The 18,630-nt window shown below is 43.0% G+C and overlaps 1 protein-coding gene across 1 annotated transcript in view; it reads right to left on the minus strand.

Moving 5' to 3' along the window:
• Positions 1–705: 705 nt before the first annotated feature.
• LOC124004217 (stabilin-1-like) overlaps positions 706–18,630 on the minus strand; it is a 118,636-nt gene continuing 100,711 nt past the window's right edge. The window contains exons 34-40 of the mRNA XM_046312980.1: positions 18,050–18,184; positions 10,518–10,646; positions 9,726–9,779; positions 9,353–9,466; positions 8,942–9,027; positions 8,648–8,757; positions 706–848 (exon numbers count right to left, since the gene is read on the minus strand). Coding sequence (XP_046168936.1) covers positions 706–848; positions 8,648–8,757; positions 8,942–9,027; positions 9,353–9,466; positions 9,726–9,779; positions 10,518–10,646; positions 18,050–18,184 — 771 coding nt within the window. The remainder of the gene's footprint in view (positions 849–8,647; positions 8,758–8,941; positions 9,028–9,352; positions 9,467–9,725; positions 9,780–10,517; positions 10,647–18,049; positions 18,185–18,630) is intronic.

The raw sequence follows: 18,630 nt of genomic DNA on the forward strand, positions 1-18,630 counted from the left end.
CCAAACCATGGTTAAAGGGCTGATGGTAGAGTTCCATTTGGGACGTAGCCATGGTTAAAGGGCTGATGGTAGAGTTCCATTTGGGACCAAGCCATGGTTAAAGGGCTGATGGTAGAGTTCCATTTGGGACCAAGCCATGGTTAAAGGGCTGATGGTAGAGTTCCATTTGGGACGTAGCCATGGTTAAAGGGCTGATGGTAGAGTTCCATTTGGGACGTAGCCATGGTTAAAGGGCTGGTTGGTAGAGTTCCATTTGGGACGTAGCCATGGTTAAAGGGCTGATGGTAGAGTTCCATTTGGGACCAAGCCATGGTTAAAGGGCTGATGGTAGAGTTCCATTTGGGACCAAGCCATGGTTCAAGTACTATTTGAAATCATTTGTTTTTGGTCTAGCCTGCTTAGAGTTCCAGATAGGCAGGGTTTGCAGTTTTGGGACCATTATCTTGGCCCATTAAGCCAGACAAGTTCAACTAAGCCCAGATCAATTATCGTATTTTAACCCAGGTCTGAGACACACTGCTATTGATATGGTTGTAAATATTTTAATTGGTTCTACTGTTGTTGTGTTTAAATGCGTTGAGTGTAAAGTGGCAGTCTTGCCCACCTGTCATTTTGTGACTAAGCTTCGGGCTCCATAATGTTTTATGTTGTCTCCGCCTGGAACAGACTACTACTGTTGATTATCTAATGAATTCAATCACTCAATCAATCACACGCCATACCTAGACACCACACCCCGTCTCCAGTGTATCCTTCTGGACAGGTGCAGGTCCTCTCCCCAGGTAACGTCTTGGTGCAGTTGGCAATCTGAGCGCAGCCTCCATTCCCAGTGGCACACAGGTTCACCTCTATGGAACATTAGTTTACCAGTTTAGTTTACCAGTTTAGCTTACCAGTTTAGTTTACCAGTTTAGTTTACCAGTTTAGTTTACCAGTTTATCTTACCTGTTAGTTTACCAGTTTAGCTTAACAGTTTAGCTTAACAGTTTAGCTTAACAGTTTAGTTTACCAGTTTAGCTTATCAGATTAGTTGACCAGTTTAGTTGTCCAGTTTAGTTGACTCCACAGTGACCGTACGTACATACCCCAACCAGAAGCCGTGGATTACAGGCAACATCCACACTGAGCTAAAGGGTAGAGCTGCCGCTTTCAAGGAGCGGGACACTAATCCGGAAGCTTATAAGAAATCCCACTATGCCCTCAGGCAAACCAGCAAACAGGCAAAGCGTCAATACAGGACTAAAATGGAATCCTACTAAACCGGCTTTGACACTCGTCGGATGTTGCAGGGCTTGCAAACTATTACAGACCACAAAGGGAAGCACTGCCGCGACCTGCCCAGGGACACGAGCATACCAGACGAGCTAAATCACTTCTATGTACGCTTCGAGGTAAGCAACACTGAAGCATGCAGAGAGCACCAGCTGTTCCGGACGACTGTGTGATCATGCTCTCAGTAGCCGATGTGAGCAAGACCTTTAAACAGGTCAACATTCACAAGGCCGCACGGCCAGACGGATTACCAGGAGATGTACTCCGAGCATGCACTGACCAACTGGCAAGTGTCTTCACTGACATTTTCAACCTGTCCCTGACCGAGTCTGTAATACCACCAGCATCAAGCAGACCACCATAGTCCTTCTGGACAGGTGCAAGAACACCAAGGTAACCTGCTAAATGACTACTGATCTGTAGCACTCACATTCGTAGCCATGAAGTGCCTTGAAAGGCTGGTCATGGCTCACATAAACACCATCATCCCAGAAACCCTAGACCCACTCCAATTTGCATACTGCCCCAACAGATCCACAGATGATATAATCTCTATTGCATTCCACACTCCCTTTCCCACCTACGTGAGAATGCTGTTCATTGACTACAGCTTGATGTTCAAAACCAAAGCTCATCACTAAGCTAAGGACCCTGGGACTAAAGACCTCACTCTGCAACTGGATCCTGGACTTCCTGATGGGCCACCCCCAGGTGATGAGGGTAGGTAACAACACATCTGCCACACTGATCCTCAACACGGGGCCCTTCAGGGGTGCGTGCTCAATCCCCTTCTATACTCTCTGTTCACCCATGACTGCATGGCCAAGCACAACTCCAACACCATCATTAAGTTTTCCGACGACACAAAGGTGGTAGGCCTGAACACTGACAATGATGAGACAGCCTATAGGGAGGAGGTCAGAGACAACCTCTCCCTCAACATGATCGTGGATTACAGGAAAAGGAGGGCAGAGCACACCCGCATTCTCATCACCTGGGCTGTAGTGGAGCAGGTTCAGAGCTTCAGATTCCTTTCCACATCACCAACAAACTAGAATGGTCCAAATACACCAAGACAGTTGTGATGAGGGCATGGCAATGCCTATTCCACCTCAAGAGACTGAAAAGATTTGGCATGGGTCCTCAGATCCTCAAAAAGTTCTACAGCTGTACCTTAGAGAGCATCCTGACTGGTTGCATCACCGCCTGGTATGGCAACTGCTCGGCCTCCGACCGCAAGGTGCTACAGAGGGTAGTGCTTAAGGCCCAGTGCATCACTGGGGCCAAGCTTCCAGTCTTCCAGGACCACTATACCAGGCGGTGTCAGAGGAAGGGCTGCTCTTCTCATGACATAGACTGACCAAGTGAATCCAGGTGAAAGCTATGATCCCTTATTGAAGTCATCTACACTTCAATCAGTGTAGATGAAGGGGAGGAGACTGGCTAACGCAATATTGGGAAGGTGTTCTTAATGTTTTGTACACTCAGTTTATACTAATATTTAATAATAATTTAATATTTAAGAGTAAACAGTAAATAACATAGTCAGAAATTGTCCTCCCATTTTAGGTGACCAAAAGTATTGGGATGAAATCATGTGTATATTTGTATATATTTTTGTATGTATTCAGTGTGTATATTTGTATATATATGTATGCATTCAGTGTGTATATTTGTATATATATGTATGTATTCAGTGTGTATATTTGTATATATATGTATGTATTCAGTGTGTATATTTGTATATATATGTATGCATTCAGTGTGTATATTTGTATATATTTTTGTATGTATTCAGTGTGTATATTTGTATATATTTTTGTATGTATTCAGTGTGTATATTTGTATATATATGTATGTATTCAGTGTGTATATTTGTATATATATGTATGTATTCAGTGTGTATATTTGTATATATATGTATGTATTCAGTGTGTATATTTGTATATATATGTATGTATTCAGTGTGTATATTTGTATATATATGTATGTATTCAGTGTGTACATTTGTATATATATGTATGTATTCAGTGTGTATATTTGTATATATATATGTATGTATTCAGTGTGTATATTTGTATATATATGTATGTATTCAGTGTGTATATTTGTATATATTTTTGTATGTATTCAGTGTGTATATTTGTATATATATGTATGTATTCAGTGTGTACATTTGTATATATATGTATGTATTCAGTGTGTATATTTGTATATATATGTATGTATTCAGTGTGTATATTTGTATATGTATGTATTCAGTGTGTATATTTGTATATATTTTTGTATGTATTCAGTGTGTATATTTGTATATATATGTATGTATTCAGTGCCTACTGAAAGTATTCAGACCCCTTTACTATTTCCACATGTTGTTGTATTGTCGGCCTGTATTTAACATGGGTTACATTGAGATGTTTGGTCACTGGCCTCCACGCAATACCACATAATATCAAGCGGAACTATGTATTTCAATATTTTTTTTCTCCTACCAATGAATACAAACATTTAAGCTGAGTATTCAAGTATTCAACACCTTAGTTATGGCAAAGCCTAAATAAGTTCAGGAGTGAAAATATGCTTAACAAGTCACATAAATTGCAAGTCACTCTGGGTGCAATAATCCCCGCAGGAGGCCTTTTTGCCGTTTGGTAGGCAGTCATTGTAAATAAGAATTTGTTCTTAACTGACTTGCCTAGTTAAATAAAAGTTAAATAATTAAAACATGAAAATCATTTTTCATGGACTCGCTCTGTGTGCAATAAATCATTTTTGAATGACACCTCATCTCTGTAACCCACATATATAATTATCTGTAATGTCTTTCAGTCAAGCAGTGAATTTCCAACACAGATTCAACCACAAAGACAAGGGAGGTGTTACCATACCTTGCAAAGAAGGGCCCCTATTGGTAGATGGGTAAAAATACAAACAAGCAGAAATTGAATTTGCGCATAGTGAAGTTACTAATTACACTTTGGATGGTGTATCAATACACCCAGTCACTACAAAGATACAGGCATCCTTCCAAACTCAGTTGCCGGAGAGGAAGGAAACCGATCAGGGATTTCACCATGAGGCCAATGGTGACTTTAAAACAGTTACAGAGTTTAATGGCTGTGATAGGAGAAAACTGAGGATGGATCAACAACATTGTAGTTACTCCACAATACTAACCTAAATAACAGAGTGAAAAGAAGGAAGCCTGTTTAGAATAAAAATATTCCAAAACATGCATCCTGTTTGCAACAAGACACTAAAATATACTGCATAAAAATTTGGCAGAGCAATTCACTTTTTTGTCCTGAATAAAAAGTGCTACGTTTGGGCCAAATCCAATACAACACATTACTGAGTACCACTCTCCATAATTTCAAGCATAGTGGTTACTGCATCATGTTATGTAATCATTAAGGACTGGGGAGTTTTTCAGGATAAAAAAAACGGAATAGAGCTAAGCACAGGCAAAATCCTAGAGGAAAACCTAGTTCAGCTTTCCAACAGACACCGGGAGTATTCATTCACCTTTCAGCAGGACATTAACCCAAAACACAAGTCCAAATCTACACTGGAGTTGCTTACCAAGAATTCCTGAGTGGCCGAGTTACAGTTTTGACTTAAATCTAGTTGAAAATCTATGGCAAGACCTGAAAATGGTTGTCTAGCAGTAATCAACAAATATTTGACAGAGCTTGAAGAATTCAGAAAGACTCCCAGCTCTTAGAGACTTACCCTGAAAGACTCAGAGCTCTTAGAGACCTACCCAGAAAGACTCACAGCTGTAATCACTCCCGAAGGTGCTTCTACAAGTGATTGACTCTGGGGTGTGAATACTTACGTAAATCAGACACTTCTGTAGTTCATTTTCATTAAATTTGCTAACATTCCTAAAAACATGTTTTCACTTTGTAATTATGTTCTATAAAAAATTCCCTTTAATCGTTTCTGAATTCAGGCTGTAACAACAAAATGTGGAATATATCAAGGGGTATGAATACTTTCGGAAGGCACTGTATACATCCATAATCTGAATAGTCCTTCTACCAAATACAACAGTAAAGTGTTAGAGACCTGTGCAGACGGTTCCGTTGCCTGTGAAGCCTGCAACACACTGGCATCTAGGGCCCTCTGTCTCCTTGAGCGCACAGCTGAAACACATACACAGCTGAAGATCAATCATCAATCACCTTTTGATTGAATGACTCAGCTGCTGGTCAAAAGTAGTGCACTATATATTGTGTGACCTCTAATTCTCCTGTCTTATCTGTTGTCCAGAGTGATCTTAGGCATGCTCCATCTAATTCTCCTCTCCCTCTCTTTCTCTATGCCCCCCCTCTTCCAGGAGGACCTGAGCCCCAGCACCATGCCTCAGGACTACCTAGCTTGACTTTTCTCCCCTCCCCATGTACTCTTATAAACTTCACCCAGCACAGCCAGAAGAGATCTGACCACCCCTCATAGCCTGGTTCATCTCTAAGTTTCTTCCTAGGTTCCAGCCTTTATATGATGTTTTTTCTAGTCACTGAGCTTCTGCACATGTGTTGATTTGACTTCTGGGTCTTTGGGGTATAGCACTTTGTGACAACTTCTGATGTAATAAGGGCTTTATAAAATAAATATGATTGATTGATAAAGGGAATAGGGTGCCATTTTGGAACTTACTTTGCATTTCCATCACAGATTCCGCCACAGGCGTCAGACACGATCTCTACACAGAGAGAGAGAGAGAGAAGAGAGAGAGAGAGAGAGAGAGAGAGAGAGAGAGAGAGAGAGAGAGAGAGAGAGAGAGAGAGAGAGAGAGAAGAATGTTTCTTACTCCAAACGGAACCCTATTCCCTATGTAGTGCACTACTTTATACCGGAGGCCTATGGTACCATATTCCCTATACAGGGCAATACTTTTGACCAGAGCCCATAGGGAAGAGGGTAACATTTGGGAGTTGGTCCGACAGTACTGTACATACCCTTGGAGAAGTTGACTCCTCTCCCACCCTATGGGCCCTGGTCAAAAGTAGTGCACTACATAGGGAATAGGGTTCCATAGGGCTGTGGTTTAAAGTAGTGTAGTACATAGGGAATAGGGTTCTATAGGGTTCTGGTATAAAGTAGTGCACTATATAGGGAATAGGGTTCTATAGGGCTCTGGTATAAAGTAGTGCACTACATAGGGAATAGGGTTCCATAGGGCTCTGGTTTAAAGTAGTGTAGTACATAGGGAATAGGGTTCCGTAGGGCTCTGGTATAAAGTAGTGCACTATATAGGGAATAGGGTTCTATAGGGCTCTGGTATAAAGTAGTGCACTACATAGGGAGTAGGGTATCATTGGGGACATAGGACTACAGTGCATACCCTTGGAGCAGTTGACTCCTCTCCAGCCTTTGTAGCAGACACACCTCCCGTTTCCTGTCACTCCATCCAGACACTTTCCATGAGCACAGCTGCATTCTGACCAATCAAACACAAGTTGTTGTAACATAGTTAGTATAGTTAGCACAGCTGCACTCTGACCAGTCAAAGTAAAGAACCTAAACACAAATACGATTCCATCCTCTAAAATCAAGTGAATATATTGTGGTTGTGTGTGTGTTTTGTATTATCTAAAACAGTAAATCAGTCAGTCAGAGTCAGACAGTCAGTCAGCCAGCCGGTTAGTCAGCCAGCCAGCGAGTCGGCCAGCCAGCGAGTCGGCCAGTCAGTCAGCCAGTCAGCCAGCCAGACAGCCATTCAGTCAGTAGGTCAGTCATCCAGTCAGCCATTCAGTCAGCCAGTCAGCAAGTCAGCCAGTCGGCCAGCCAGCGAGTCGGCCTGGCTTGTCGGCCAGCCAGCCAGTCAGCCATTCAGTCAGCCATTCAGTCAGTAGGTCAGTCAGTCAGCCATTCAGTCAGTAGGTCAGTCAGTCAGTCAGTCAGTCAGTCAGTCAGTCAGTAGGTCAGTCAGTCAGTCAGTCAGCCATTCAGTCAGCGAGTCAGTCAGCAAGTCAGCCAGTCAGTCAGTCAGTCAGTCAGCCATTCAGTCAGCCATTCAGCCAGTCAGTCAGTCAGCAAGTCAGCCAGTCAGCCAGCCAGTCAGTCAGCAAGTCAGCCAGTCAGCCAGCCAGTCAGCCATTCAGTCAGCCATTCAGTCAGTAGGTCAGTCAGTCAGCAAGTCAGCCAGTCAGTCAGCCATTCAGCCAGTCAGTCAGCCATTCAGCCAGTCAGTCAGCCAGCCAGTCAGTCAGCCATTCAGCCATTCAGTCAGCCAGTCAGTCAGTCAGTCAGTCAGTCAGCCTGCCAGTCAGCCAGTCAGTCAGCCAGTCAGTCAGTCAGCCATTCAGCCATTCAGTCAGCCAGTCAGTCAGTCAGCCAGCCAGTCAGTCAGCCAGTCAGTCAGCCAGTCAGTCAACCATTCAGCCTGCCAGTCAGCCAGTCAGTCAGCCAGTCAGCCAGTCAGTCAGCCATTCAGCCATTCAGCCATTCAGTCAGCCAGTCAGTCAGCCAGTCAGTCAGCCAGCCAGTCAGTCAGCCAGTCAGTCAGTCAGCCAGTCAGTCAGCCATTCAGTCAGCCAGTCAGTCAGCCAGCCATTCAGCCATTCAGTCAGCCAGTCAGTCAGTCAGCCAGCCAGTCAGTCAGCCAGTCAGTCAGCCAGTCAGTCAACCATTCAGCCTGCCAGTCAGCCAGTCAGTCAGCCAGTCAGCCAGTCAGTCAGCCATTCAGCCATTCAGCCATTCAGTCAGCCAGTCAGTCAGCCAGTCAGTCAACCATTCAGCCTGCCAGTCAGCCAGTCAGTCAGCCAGTCAGCCAGTCAGTCAGCCATTCAGCCATTCAGCCATTCAGTCAGCCAGTCAGTCAGCCAGTCAGTCAGCCAGCCAGTCAGTCAGCCAGTCAGTCAGTCAGTCAGCCAGTCAGTCAGCCATTCAGTCAGCCAGTCAGTCAGTCAGTCAGCCTGCCAGTCAGCCAGCCAGTCAGCCAGTCAGTCAGCCAGTCAGTCAGTCAGTCAGTCAGTCAGTCAGCCTGCCAGTCAGCCAGTCAGTCAGCCAGTCAGCCAGTCAGTCAGCCATTCAGCCATTCAGCCATTCAGTCAGCCAGTCAGCCAGTCAGTCAGCCAGCCAGTCAGTCAGCCAGTCAGTCAGCCATTCAGTCAGCCAGTCAGTCAGTCAGCCTGCCAGTCAGCCAGTCAGCCAGTCAGTCAGCCAGTCAGTCAGCCATTCAGCCATTCAGTCAGCCATTCAGCCAGTCAGCCATTCAGTCAGTAGGTCAGTCATCCAGTCAGCCAGTCAGCCAGTCAGTCATCCAGTCAGCCAGCCAGTCAGCCAGCCAGTCAGTCAGTAGGTCAGTCAGCCAGTCAGTCAGCCATCCAGCCAGTAAGCTAGGATCAGGCTTGTATATATAATATACCTGAGTTGCAGTCCTTGCCGTAGCGTCCCGGTTCGCAGGTCTCACAAGCTGTCCCATGGAAACCCTCCTTACAAAGACACTCCCCAGTCCCAAGGTTCCCATCCTTACACCTGCACATAGAAACACAATGAACAGAATAAACCTCTGACCAATGCAATATGACTGGAAAACTCATGGGCACATTCAAAATGGCCATCAGATAGTCCACCTATTATGGCCAGTCAGTCAGCCATTCAGCCTCTTGACATGAGCGGGGATAGGCTGTTCTACTCATTCTAGTTCTGTGGACTGTACCTTCCGTTCCCTGAGCACCAGTTGTCCTGCTCCCCAGGGCATTTAAAACAGTAGTGACCAAAGTATCCCGGGCAGCACGAGTGGTCCTGCAACACAGGAGACAGAGCTTGTCAGAGGGGGCGTCCCCAAGTGGCAGCCTATTCTCTATATAGTGCACTACTTTAGACCAGAACCCTATGGCACCCTATTCCCTATATAGTGCACTACTTTAGACCAGAACCCTATGGCACCCTATTCCCTATATAGTGCACTACTTCAGACCAGAGCCCCATGGCAATAAAATTAATCAACCAATAATATAATCCTCCTGTATAATACAACCAATAATACAATCCTCCTGTATAATACCACCCAAGAGAATCCTTCTGTATAATACCACCCAGGAGAATCCTCCTCTGTATAATATCTCACCTGTGTCGTCTTCAAACAGTCAACAATGCAGCCAGCCACGGACTTCCTCCTAGATCCCACCCTCTTCCTGAACTTGCAGTTAGACCTCATGTTCTGAGGGTATTCCCTAATGGTCTACAAGGCAGGACAACATCATTTACAGAAACACAAAGTATCTCCACACTAGAGAATATGGGGGAAATGCACATTTGGAATAATGTTTAAGACTGGTGGTTACAATGCATTCATAATTAAACTAGGTCAAATGATTCTAACGATCTTCATAAGGTCTAAATATATAATAGCAGGAGCAGTGAATATAAATAAATTAATAAAGATAAAAAGAGAGATAAAAAATGTTTGTTGTTGATGTTTATAATGTGTAGAGTCTTACTGGCTTGTAGCTGAGGTAACATCTGGGTTTCTCATCACAGGCTGTGCACCTCCCCTTGGAGAAAGAACAATTAGACAGAAACACACCCACTCACCCAGACACACCCACCCATCCAGGCACACCCACCCATCCAGGCACACCCACCCACCCACCCACCCAGACACACCCACCCACCCACCCAGGCACACCCAACCACCCACCCAGGCACACACACCCAACCACCCAGGCACACCCACCCACCCACCCAGGCACACCCACCCACCCAGGCACACCCACCCACCCAGACACACCCACCTACTCACCCAGGCACACCCACCCACCCAGGCACACCCACCCACCCAGACACACCCACCCACCCAGACACACCCACCCACCCAGGCACACCCACCCACCCACCCACCCAGACACACCCACCCACCCAGGCACACACGTAAAGAGAGAACATTCCTCTGTAAGATCACTGATACATTTCTATATGAAATAGTTTACCTACATCAGTACAGCTGAGTTACTAGTTCACCACCGCTCCTGTCTCTGTCCATCAGTACAGCTGAGTTACTAGTTCACCACCCCTCCTGTCTCTGTCCATCAGTACAGCTGAGTTCACCACCCCTCCTGTCTCTGTCCATCAGTACAGCTGAGTTCACCACCCCTCCTGTCTCTGTCCATCAGTACAGCTGAGTTACTAGTTCACCACCCCTCCTGTCTCTGTCCATCAGTACAGCTGAGTTCACCACCCCTCCCGTCTCTGTCCATCAGTACTCTGACAAATACACACGCACACACACTTACTCTGACTCGTAGGATCACGTCTTTAATGCATCGGTTCTTATGGACCTGTAAGACTTGGGGAACGGCCAGGATCACCCCGTTTCTCGTCTCACTGTGGCTCCCATCCAGCAGAACATCATTGGCCAAAGTCTGAAACACATTCAGATAACAACCTAAATAAGGGCTCTGAAACACGTATAGATAACAACCTAAATAAGGGCTCTGAAACACGTATAGATAACAACCTAAATAAGGGCTCTGAAACACGTATAGATAACAACCTAAATAAGGGCTCTGAAACACGTATAGATAACAACCTAAATAAGGGCTCTGAAACACGTTCAGATAACAACCTAAATAAGGGCTCTGAAACACATATAGATAACAACCTAAATAAGGGCTCTGAAACACGTATAGATAACAACCTAAATAAGGGCTCTGAAACACGTATAGATAACAACCCAAATAAGGGCTCTGAAACACGTATAGATAACAACCTATATAAGGGCTCTGAAACACGTTCAGATAACAACCTAAATAAGGGCTCTGAAACACATTCAGATAACAACCCAAATAAGGGCTCTGAAACACGTATAGATAACAACCTAAATAAGGGCTCTGAAACACGTTCAGATAACAACCTAAATAAGGGCTCTGAAACACATTCAGATAACAACCCAAATAAGGGCTCTGAAACACGTATAGATAACAACCTAAATAAGGGCTCTGAAACACGTTCAGATAACAACCTAAATAAGGGCTCTGAAACACGTATAGATAACAACCTAAATAAGGGCTCTGAAACACGTATAGATAACAACCCAAATAAGGGCTCTGAAACACGTATAGATAACAACCTATATAAGGGCTCTGAAACACGTTCAGATAACAACCTAAATAAGGGCTCTGAAACACATTCAGATAACAACCTAAATAAGGGCTCTGAAACACGTTCAGATAACAACCTAAATAAGGGCTCTGAAACACGTTCAGATAACAACCTAAATAAGGGCTCTGAAACACGTTCAGATAACAACCCAAATAAGGGCTCTGAAACACGTATAGATAACAACCTAAATAAGGGCTCTGAAACACGTATAGATAACAACCCAAATAAGGGCTCTGAAACACGTATAGATAACAACCCAAATAAGGGCTCTGAAACACGTATAGATAACAACCTAAATAAGGGCTCTGAAACACGTATAGATAACAACCTAAATAAGGGCTCTGAAACACGTTCAGATAACAACCTAAATAAGGGCTCTGAAACACGTATAGATAACAACCCAAATAAGGGCTCTGAAACACGTATAGATAACAACCCAAATAAGGGCTCTGAAACACGTATAGATCTACCCGCTGATTCCCGCCTGATTACGGGAATCCTCCAAACAGGATTTCAGGACAACCTGGACCTCTGGTCAAAGTAGTTCCCCATAACCTTTAGTGGAAGGAGTCCCGGGGGAGAACGACATCAAAACTATGAAATAACACTTACGGAATCATGTAGTAACCAAAAAAAGTGTTAAACATAAGGTGAATGCACATTACATTACATTACATTTAAGTCATTTAGCAGACGCTCTTACCAATTTGTAAGTCGCTCTGGATAAGAGCGTCTGCTAAATGACTTAAATGTAAATGTTCTAAGTAGCCACCATTTGCCTTGATGACAGCTTTGCACTCTCTTGGAATTAGTCTTGTTATCGCCTTGCGTTCCATTACTCTGTAGACTAAACGAATGCTCCTGTTGGAACGTTACTGGATATATATGATAACAACATCCCAAAGATTGATTCTCTACTTAGTTTGACCAGTTTATTCGACTTGGATTATAACTTTTTGAAGTTTTCGTCGGAGTTCGCCTGGACAGGCGCCAGCGTTTGGACATGTGAGCTAAACGTGCTAGCAAAAGTAGCTAATTGGAAACTAGTAATGGACATTATCGAACAAAACAATGATTTATTGCAGAACTAGGGAATATTTATGATGTAATTTTGTATTTCTGTTGACTCCAACATGGCGGAGAAATGTTGTGTACCTCTGAGCGCCATCTCAGATTATTGCATGGTATGCTTTTTTCGTAAAGTAAAAAAACAAATCTGACACAGCGGTTGCATTAAGAGCCAGTGTATCTTTAATTATATGTAAAACATGTATCTTTCGCCAAAGTTTATGATGAGTATTTCTGTTATATGGCGTGGCTCTCTGTAATTACTCCTGATATTTTGGAGGCATTTCTGAACATGGCACCATTGTAAACCGAGATTTGTGGATATAAATATGCATATTATCTAACAAAACATAAATGTATTGTGTAACATGATGTCCTATGAGTGTCATCTGATGAAGATTATCAAAGGTTAGTGATTCATTTTATCTCTAATTCTGCTTTTGTGACTTTATCTTTGGCTGGGAAAAATGGCTGTGTGTTTTATTGGATTTGGTGGTGATCTAACATAAATATATGTTGTGTTTTTGCTGTAAAACATTTAAGAAATCGGACATGATGGGTAGATTAACAAGACATTTATCTTTCATTTGGTGTATTGGACTTGTTAATGTGTGAAAGTGAAATATTTCTAAAAAATATTTTTGAATTTCCCGCGCTGCCTTTTCAGCGGAATGTTGGGGGGGAGGTTCCGTTAGCGGAACGTGTGTCCGAGACAGGTTGTTAAATAACAAACTTGTATGCCATTTGTAAATACGAATACAATTGTTAAATTACAAGTCTAGTTGGTTAAGCCATGGAAACAGACAGCTCTATCTCTAGAAATGCCTTTGGTCTTCAAATAGTTAGATAAATCAGCTTTAAGTATTTTTGCACCTTACTTGTGGAATAATCCCCAAAACGGTCCAAAATGTGATGTTTTCGTGCCTCTAGGCCAGGGTAATCCAGATGGTTGATTGACTACCTTTTTACTGAAGGACGCATTTGTTTTCTATCCTTGTAATTGTGTATCTCTGCTTTTAATATTGTATTGCTTTGTATATTTTTGTAATTACAGGGCTCATCTGCAAAAGAGACCTTGGTCTCAGCATGATTCCCTGTCAAAATAAAGAGACCTTGGTCTCAGCATGATTCCCTGTCTCAATAAAGAGACCTTGGTCTCAGCATGATTCCCTGTCAAAATAAAGAGACCTTGGTCTCAGCATGATTCCCTGTCAAAATAAAGAGACCTTGGTCTCAGCATGATTCCCTGTCTAAATAAAGAGACCTTGGTCTCAGCATGATTCCCTGTCTAAATAAAGAGACCATGGTCTCAGCATGATTCCCTGTCTAAATAAAGAGACCTTGGTCTCAGCATGATTCCCTGTCTAAATAAAGAGACCTTGGTCTCAGCATGATTCCCTGTCTAAATAAAGAGACCTTGGTCTCAGCATGATTCCAGCTGTCTAAATAAAGAGACCTTGGTCTCAGCATGATTCCCTGTCTCAATAAAGAGACCTTGGTCTCAGCATGATTCCCTGTCTAAATAAAGAGACCTTGGTCTCAGCATGATTCCCTGTCTAAATAAAGAGACCTTGGTCTCAGCATGATTCCCTGTCTAAATAAAGAGACCTTGGTCTCAGCATGATTCCCTGTCTAAATAAAGAGACCTTGGTCTCAGCATGATTCCCTGTCTAAATAAAGAGACCTTGGTCTCAGCATGATTCCCTGTCTAAATAAAGAGACCTTGGTCTCAGCATGATTCCCTGTCTAAATAAAGAGACCTTGGTCTCAGCATGATTCCCTGTCTAAATAAAGAGACCTTGGTCTCAGCATGATTCCCTGTCTAAATAAAGAGACCTTGGTCTCAGCATGATTCCCTGTCTAAATAAAGAGACCTTGGTCTCAGCATGATTCCCTGTCTAAATAAAGAGACCTTGGTCTCAGCATGATTCCCTGTCTAAATAAAGAGACCTTGGTCTCAGCATGATTCCCTGTCTAAATAAAGAGACCTTGGTCTCAGCATGATTCCCTGTCTAAATAAAGAGACCTTGGTCTCAGCATGATTCCCTGTCTAAATAAAGAGACCTTTCCCTGGTCTCAGCATGATTCCCTGTCTAAATAAAGAGACCTTGGTCTCAGCATGATTCCCTGTCTAAATAAAGAGACCTTGGTCTCAGCATGATTCCCTGTCTAAATAAAGAGACCTTGGTCTCAGCATGATTCCCTGTCTAAATAAAGAGACCTTGGTCTCAGCATGATTCCCTGTCTAAATAAAGAGACCTTCTCAGCATGATTCCTGTCTAAATAAAGAGACCTTGGTCTCAGCATGAAATTCCCATGATTCCCTGTCTAAATAAAGAGACCTTGGTCTCAGCATGATTCCCTGTCTAAATAAAGAGACCTTGGTCTCAGCATGATTCCCTGTCTAAATAAAGAGACCTTGGTCTCAGCATGATTCCCTGTCTAAATAAAGAGACCTTGGTCTCAGCATGATTCCCTGTCTAAATAAAGAGACCTTGGTCTCAGCATGATTCCCTGTCTAAATAAAGAGACCTTGGTCTCAGCATGATTCCCTGTCTAAATAAAGAGACCTTCTAAATAAAGGTCTCAGCATGATTCCCTGTCTAAATAAAGAGACCTTGGTCTCAGCATGATTCCCTGTCTAAATAAAGAGACCTTGGTCTCAGCATGATTCCCTGTCTAAATAAAGAGACCTTGGTCTCAGCATGATTCCCTGTCTAAATAAAGAGACCTTGGTCTCAGCATGATTCCCTGTCTAAATAAAGAGACCTTGGTCTCAGCATGATATAAAGAGACCTTGGTCTCAGCATGATTCCCTGTCTAAATAAAGAGACCTTGGTCTCAAATGTCTAAATAAAGAGACCTTGGTCTCAGCATGATTCCCTGTCTAAAGAGACCTTGGTCTCAGCATGATTCCCTGTCTAAATAAAGAGACCTTGGTCTCAGCATGATTCCCTGTCTAAATAAAGAGACCTTGGTCTCAGCATGATTCCCTGACCTTGGTCTCAAATGAAAGTCTAAATAAAGAGACCTTGGTCTCAGCATGATTCCCTGTCTAAATAAAGAGACCTTGGTCTCAGCATGATTCCCTGTCTAAATAAAGAGACCTTGGTCTCAGCATGATTCCCTGTCTAAATAAAGAGACCTTGGTCTCAGCATGATTCCCTGTCTAAATAAAGAGACCTTGGTCTCAGCATGATTCCCTGTCTAAATAAAGAGACCTTGGTCTCAGCATGATTCCCTGTCTAAATAAAGAGACCTTGGTCTCAGCATGATTCCCTGTCTAAATAAAGAGACCTTGGTCTCAGCATGATTCCCTGTCTAAATAAAGAGACCTTGGTCTCAGCATGATTCCCTGTCTAAATAAAGAGACCTTGGTCTCAGCATGATTCCCTGTCTATAAAGAGACCTTGGTCTCAGCATGATTCCCTGTCTAAAAATAAAGAGACCTTGGTCTCAGCATGATTCCCTGTCTAAATAAAGAGACCTTGGTCTCAGCATGATTCCCTGTCTAAATAAAGAGACCTTGGTCTCAGCATGATTCCCTGTCTAAATAAAGAGACCTTGGTCTCAGCATGATTCCCTGTCTAAATAAAGAGACCTTGGTCTCAGCATGATTCCCTGTCATGATTCCAGCATGATCCTAAATAAAGAGACCTTGGTCTCAGCATGATTCCCTGTCTAAATAAAGAGACCTTGGTCTCAGCATGATTCCCTGTCTAAATAAAGAGACCTTGGTCTCAGCATGATTCCCTGTCTAAATAAAGAGACCTTGGTCTCAGCATGATTCCCTGTCTAAATAAAGAGACCTTGGTCTCAGCATGATTCCCTGTCTAAATAAAGAGACCTTGGTCTCAGCATGATTCCCTGTCTAAATAAAGGTCTCAGACCTGTGGTCTCAGCATGATTCCCTGTCTAAATAAAGAGACCTTGTCTAAAGCATGATAAATAAAGAGACCTTGGTCTCAGCATGATTCCCTGTCTAAATAAAGAGACCTTGGTCTCAGCATGATTCCCTAAATAAAGAGACCTTGGTCTCAGCATGATATAAAGAGACCTTGGTCTCAGCATGATTCCCTGTCTAAATAAAGAGACCTTGGTCTCAGCATGATTCCCTGTCTAAATAAAGAGACCTTGGTCTCAGCATGATTCCCTGTCTAAATAAAGAGACCTTGGTCTCAGCATGATTCCCTGTCTAAATAAAGAGACCTTGGTCTCAGCATGATTCCCTGTCTAAATAAAGAGACCTTGGTCTCAGCATGATTCCCTGTCTAAATAAAGAGACCTTGGTCTCAGCATGATTCCCTGTCTAAATAAAGAGACCTTGGTCTCAGCCTTGGTCTCAGCATGATTCCCTGTCTAAATAAAGAGACCTTGGTCTCAGCATGATTCCCTGTCTAAATAAAGAGACCTTGGTCTCAGCATGATTCCCTGTCTAAATAAAGAGACCTTGGTCTCAGCATGATTCCCTGTCTAAATAAAGAGACCTTGGTCTCAGCATGATTCCCTGTCTAAATAAAGAGACCTTGGTCTCAGACCTTCTAAATAAAGGACCTCTCAGCATTCCCTGTCAAATGATTCCAGCATGTCTAAATAAAGAGACCTTGGTCTCAGCATGATTCCCTGTCTAAATAAAGAGACCTTGGTCTCAGCATGATTCCCTGTCTAAATAAAGAGACCTCTCAGCATGATTCCCTGTCTAAATAAAGAGACCTTGGTCTCAGCATGATTCCCTGTCTAAATAAAGAGACCTTGGTCTCAGCATGATTCCCTGTCTAAATAAAGAGACCTTGGTCTCAGCATGATTCCCTGTCTAAATAAAGAGACCTTGGTCTCAGCATGATTCCCTGTCTAAATAAAGAGACCTTGGTCTCAGCATGATTCCCTGTCCCTAAATAAAGAGACCTTGGTCTCATGATTCCCTGCATGATTCTCAGCATGATTCTGTCTAAATAAAGAGACCTTGATTCTCAGCATGATTCCCTGTCTAAATAAAGAGACCTTGGTCTCAGCATGATTCCCTGTCTAAATAAAGAGACCTTGGTCTCAGCATGATTCCCTGTCTAAATAAAGAGACCTTGGTCTCAGCATGATTCCCTGTCTAAATAAAGAGACCTTGGTCTCAGCATGATTCCCCTGTCTAAATAAATAAACCTTGGTCTCAGCATGATTCCCTGTCTAAATAAAGAGACCTTGGTCTCAGCATGATTCCCTGTCTAAATAAAGAGACCTTGGTCTCAGCATGATTCCCTGTCTAAATAAAGAGACCTTGGTCTCAGCATGATTCCCTGTCTAAATAAAGAGACCTTGGTCTCAGCATGATTCCCTGTCTAAATAAAGAGACCTTGGTCTCAGCATGATTCCCTGTCTAAATAAAGAGACCTTGGTCTCAGCATGATTCCCTGTCTAAATAAAGAGACCTTGGTCTCAGCATGATTCCCTGTCTAAATAAAGGTTGACTAGATACAGCAAACAATAAGATTTAATTGGGACACAGAGGGAGTGTTTGTCAAAATGCAACCAATCAATCAAATCAATTAACTAATAAATCAATCAAACAAACAAACAAACAACTGCCAAATAGTGAATAGCGTACCTCATTGTTCTTGCCCAGGTGGAACATGATCTGGTAGGCCCTCCCAAGTAATGTGTCCTTCACCATCCCATCCCTCAGATGATCCGGGAACAGCTGTTCATGAAGAATTACGTGGTATTTCAATACTTCTTCACCCTGTTGACAAGTAACAACATAGTTATTATGGTATGAGGGCCCGATTCCGATTTAGGAAATTACACACTTTCCTAAGCACTTCGCAGTAGTTGGTATTCAGACTTACTTTATGCAGGTGTGTAATGGCCGTGATTCCCTTGCGCGCTCTGAATAAATGTAATTCAACCACTGAAAACCCTCCCACTTACTGGCCAACAGATTTTCATGTGGAGTTTTCATTCAATGGGGTTTTCAGTATATTTATCTTAAGCCATCCCTTAAAGTACAGTGCATCTTTTAGTTAGAATTTTGTTGACAGCCTCACTAGAATATATTTAGAGAACGGGTTCAGATTATTAAGGATCATTTAAAGAAAGCCATCTAAATATGTTAATTTGAAGACATGGCACATATGACGGTACAGTGAGATACCTGATGGTTGGGTGATAGTTCTCGGGCAATCCTCT

This window comes from Oncorhynchus gorbuscha, linkage group LG18, assembly GCF_021184085.1.
Source record: "Oncorhynchus gorbuscha isolate QuinsamMale2020 ecotype Even-year linkage group LG18, OgorEven_v1.0, whole genome shotgun sequence".
In the NCBI taxonomy this organism is placed as follows: Eukaryota; Metazoa; Chordata; class Actinopteri; order Salmoniformes; family Salmonidae; genus Oncorhynchus; species Oncorhynchus gorbuscha.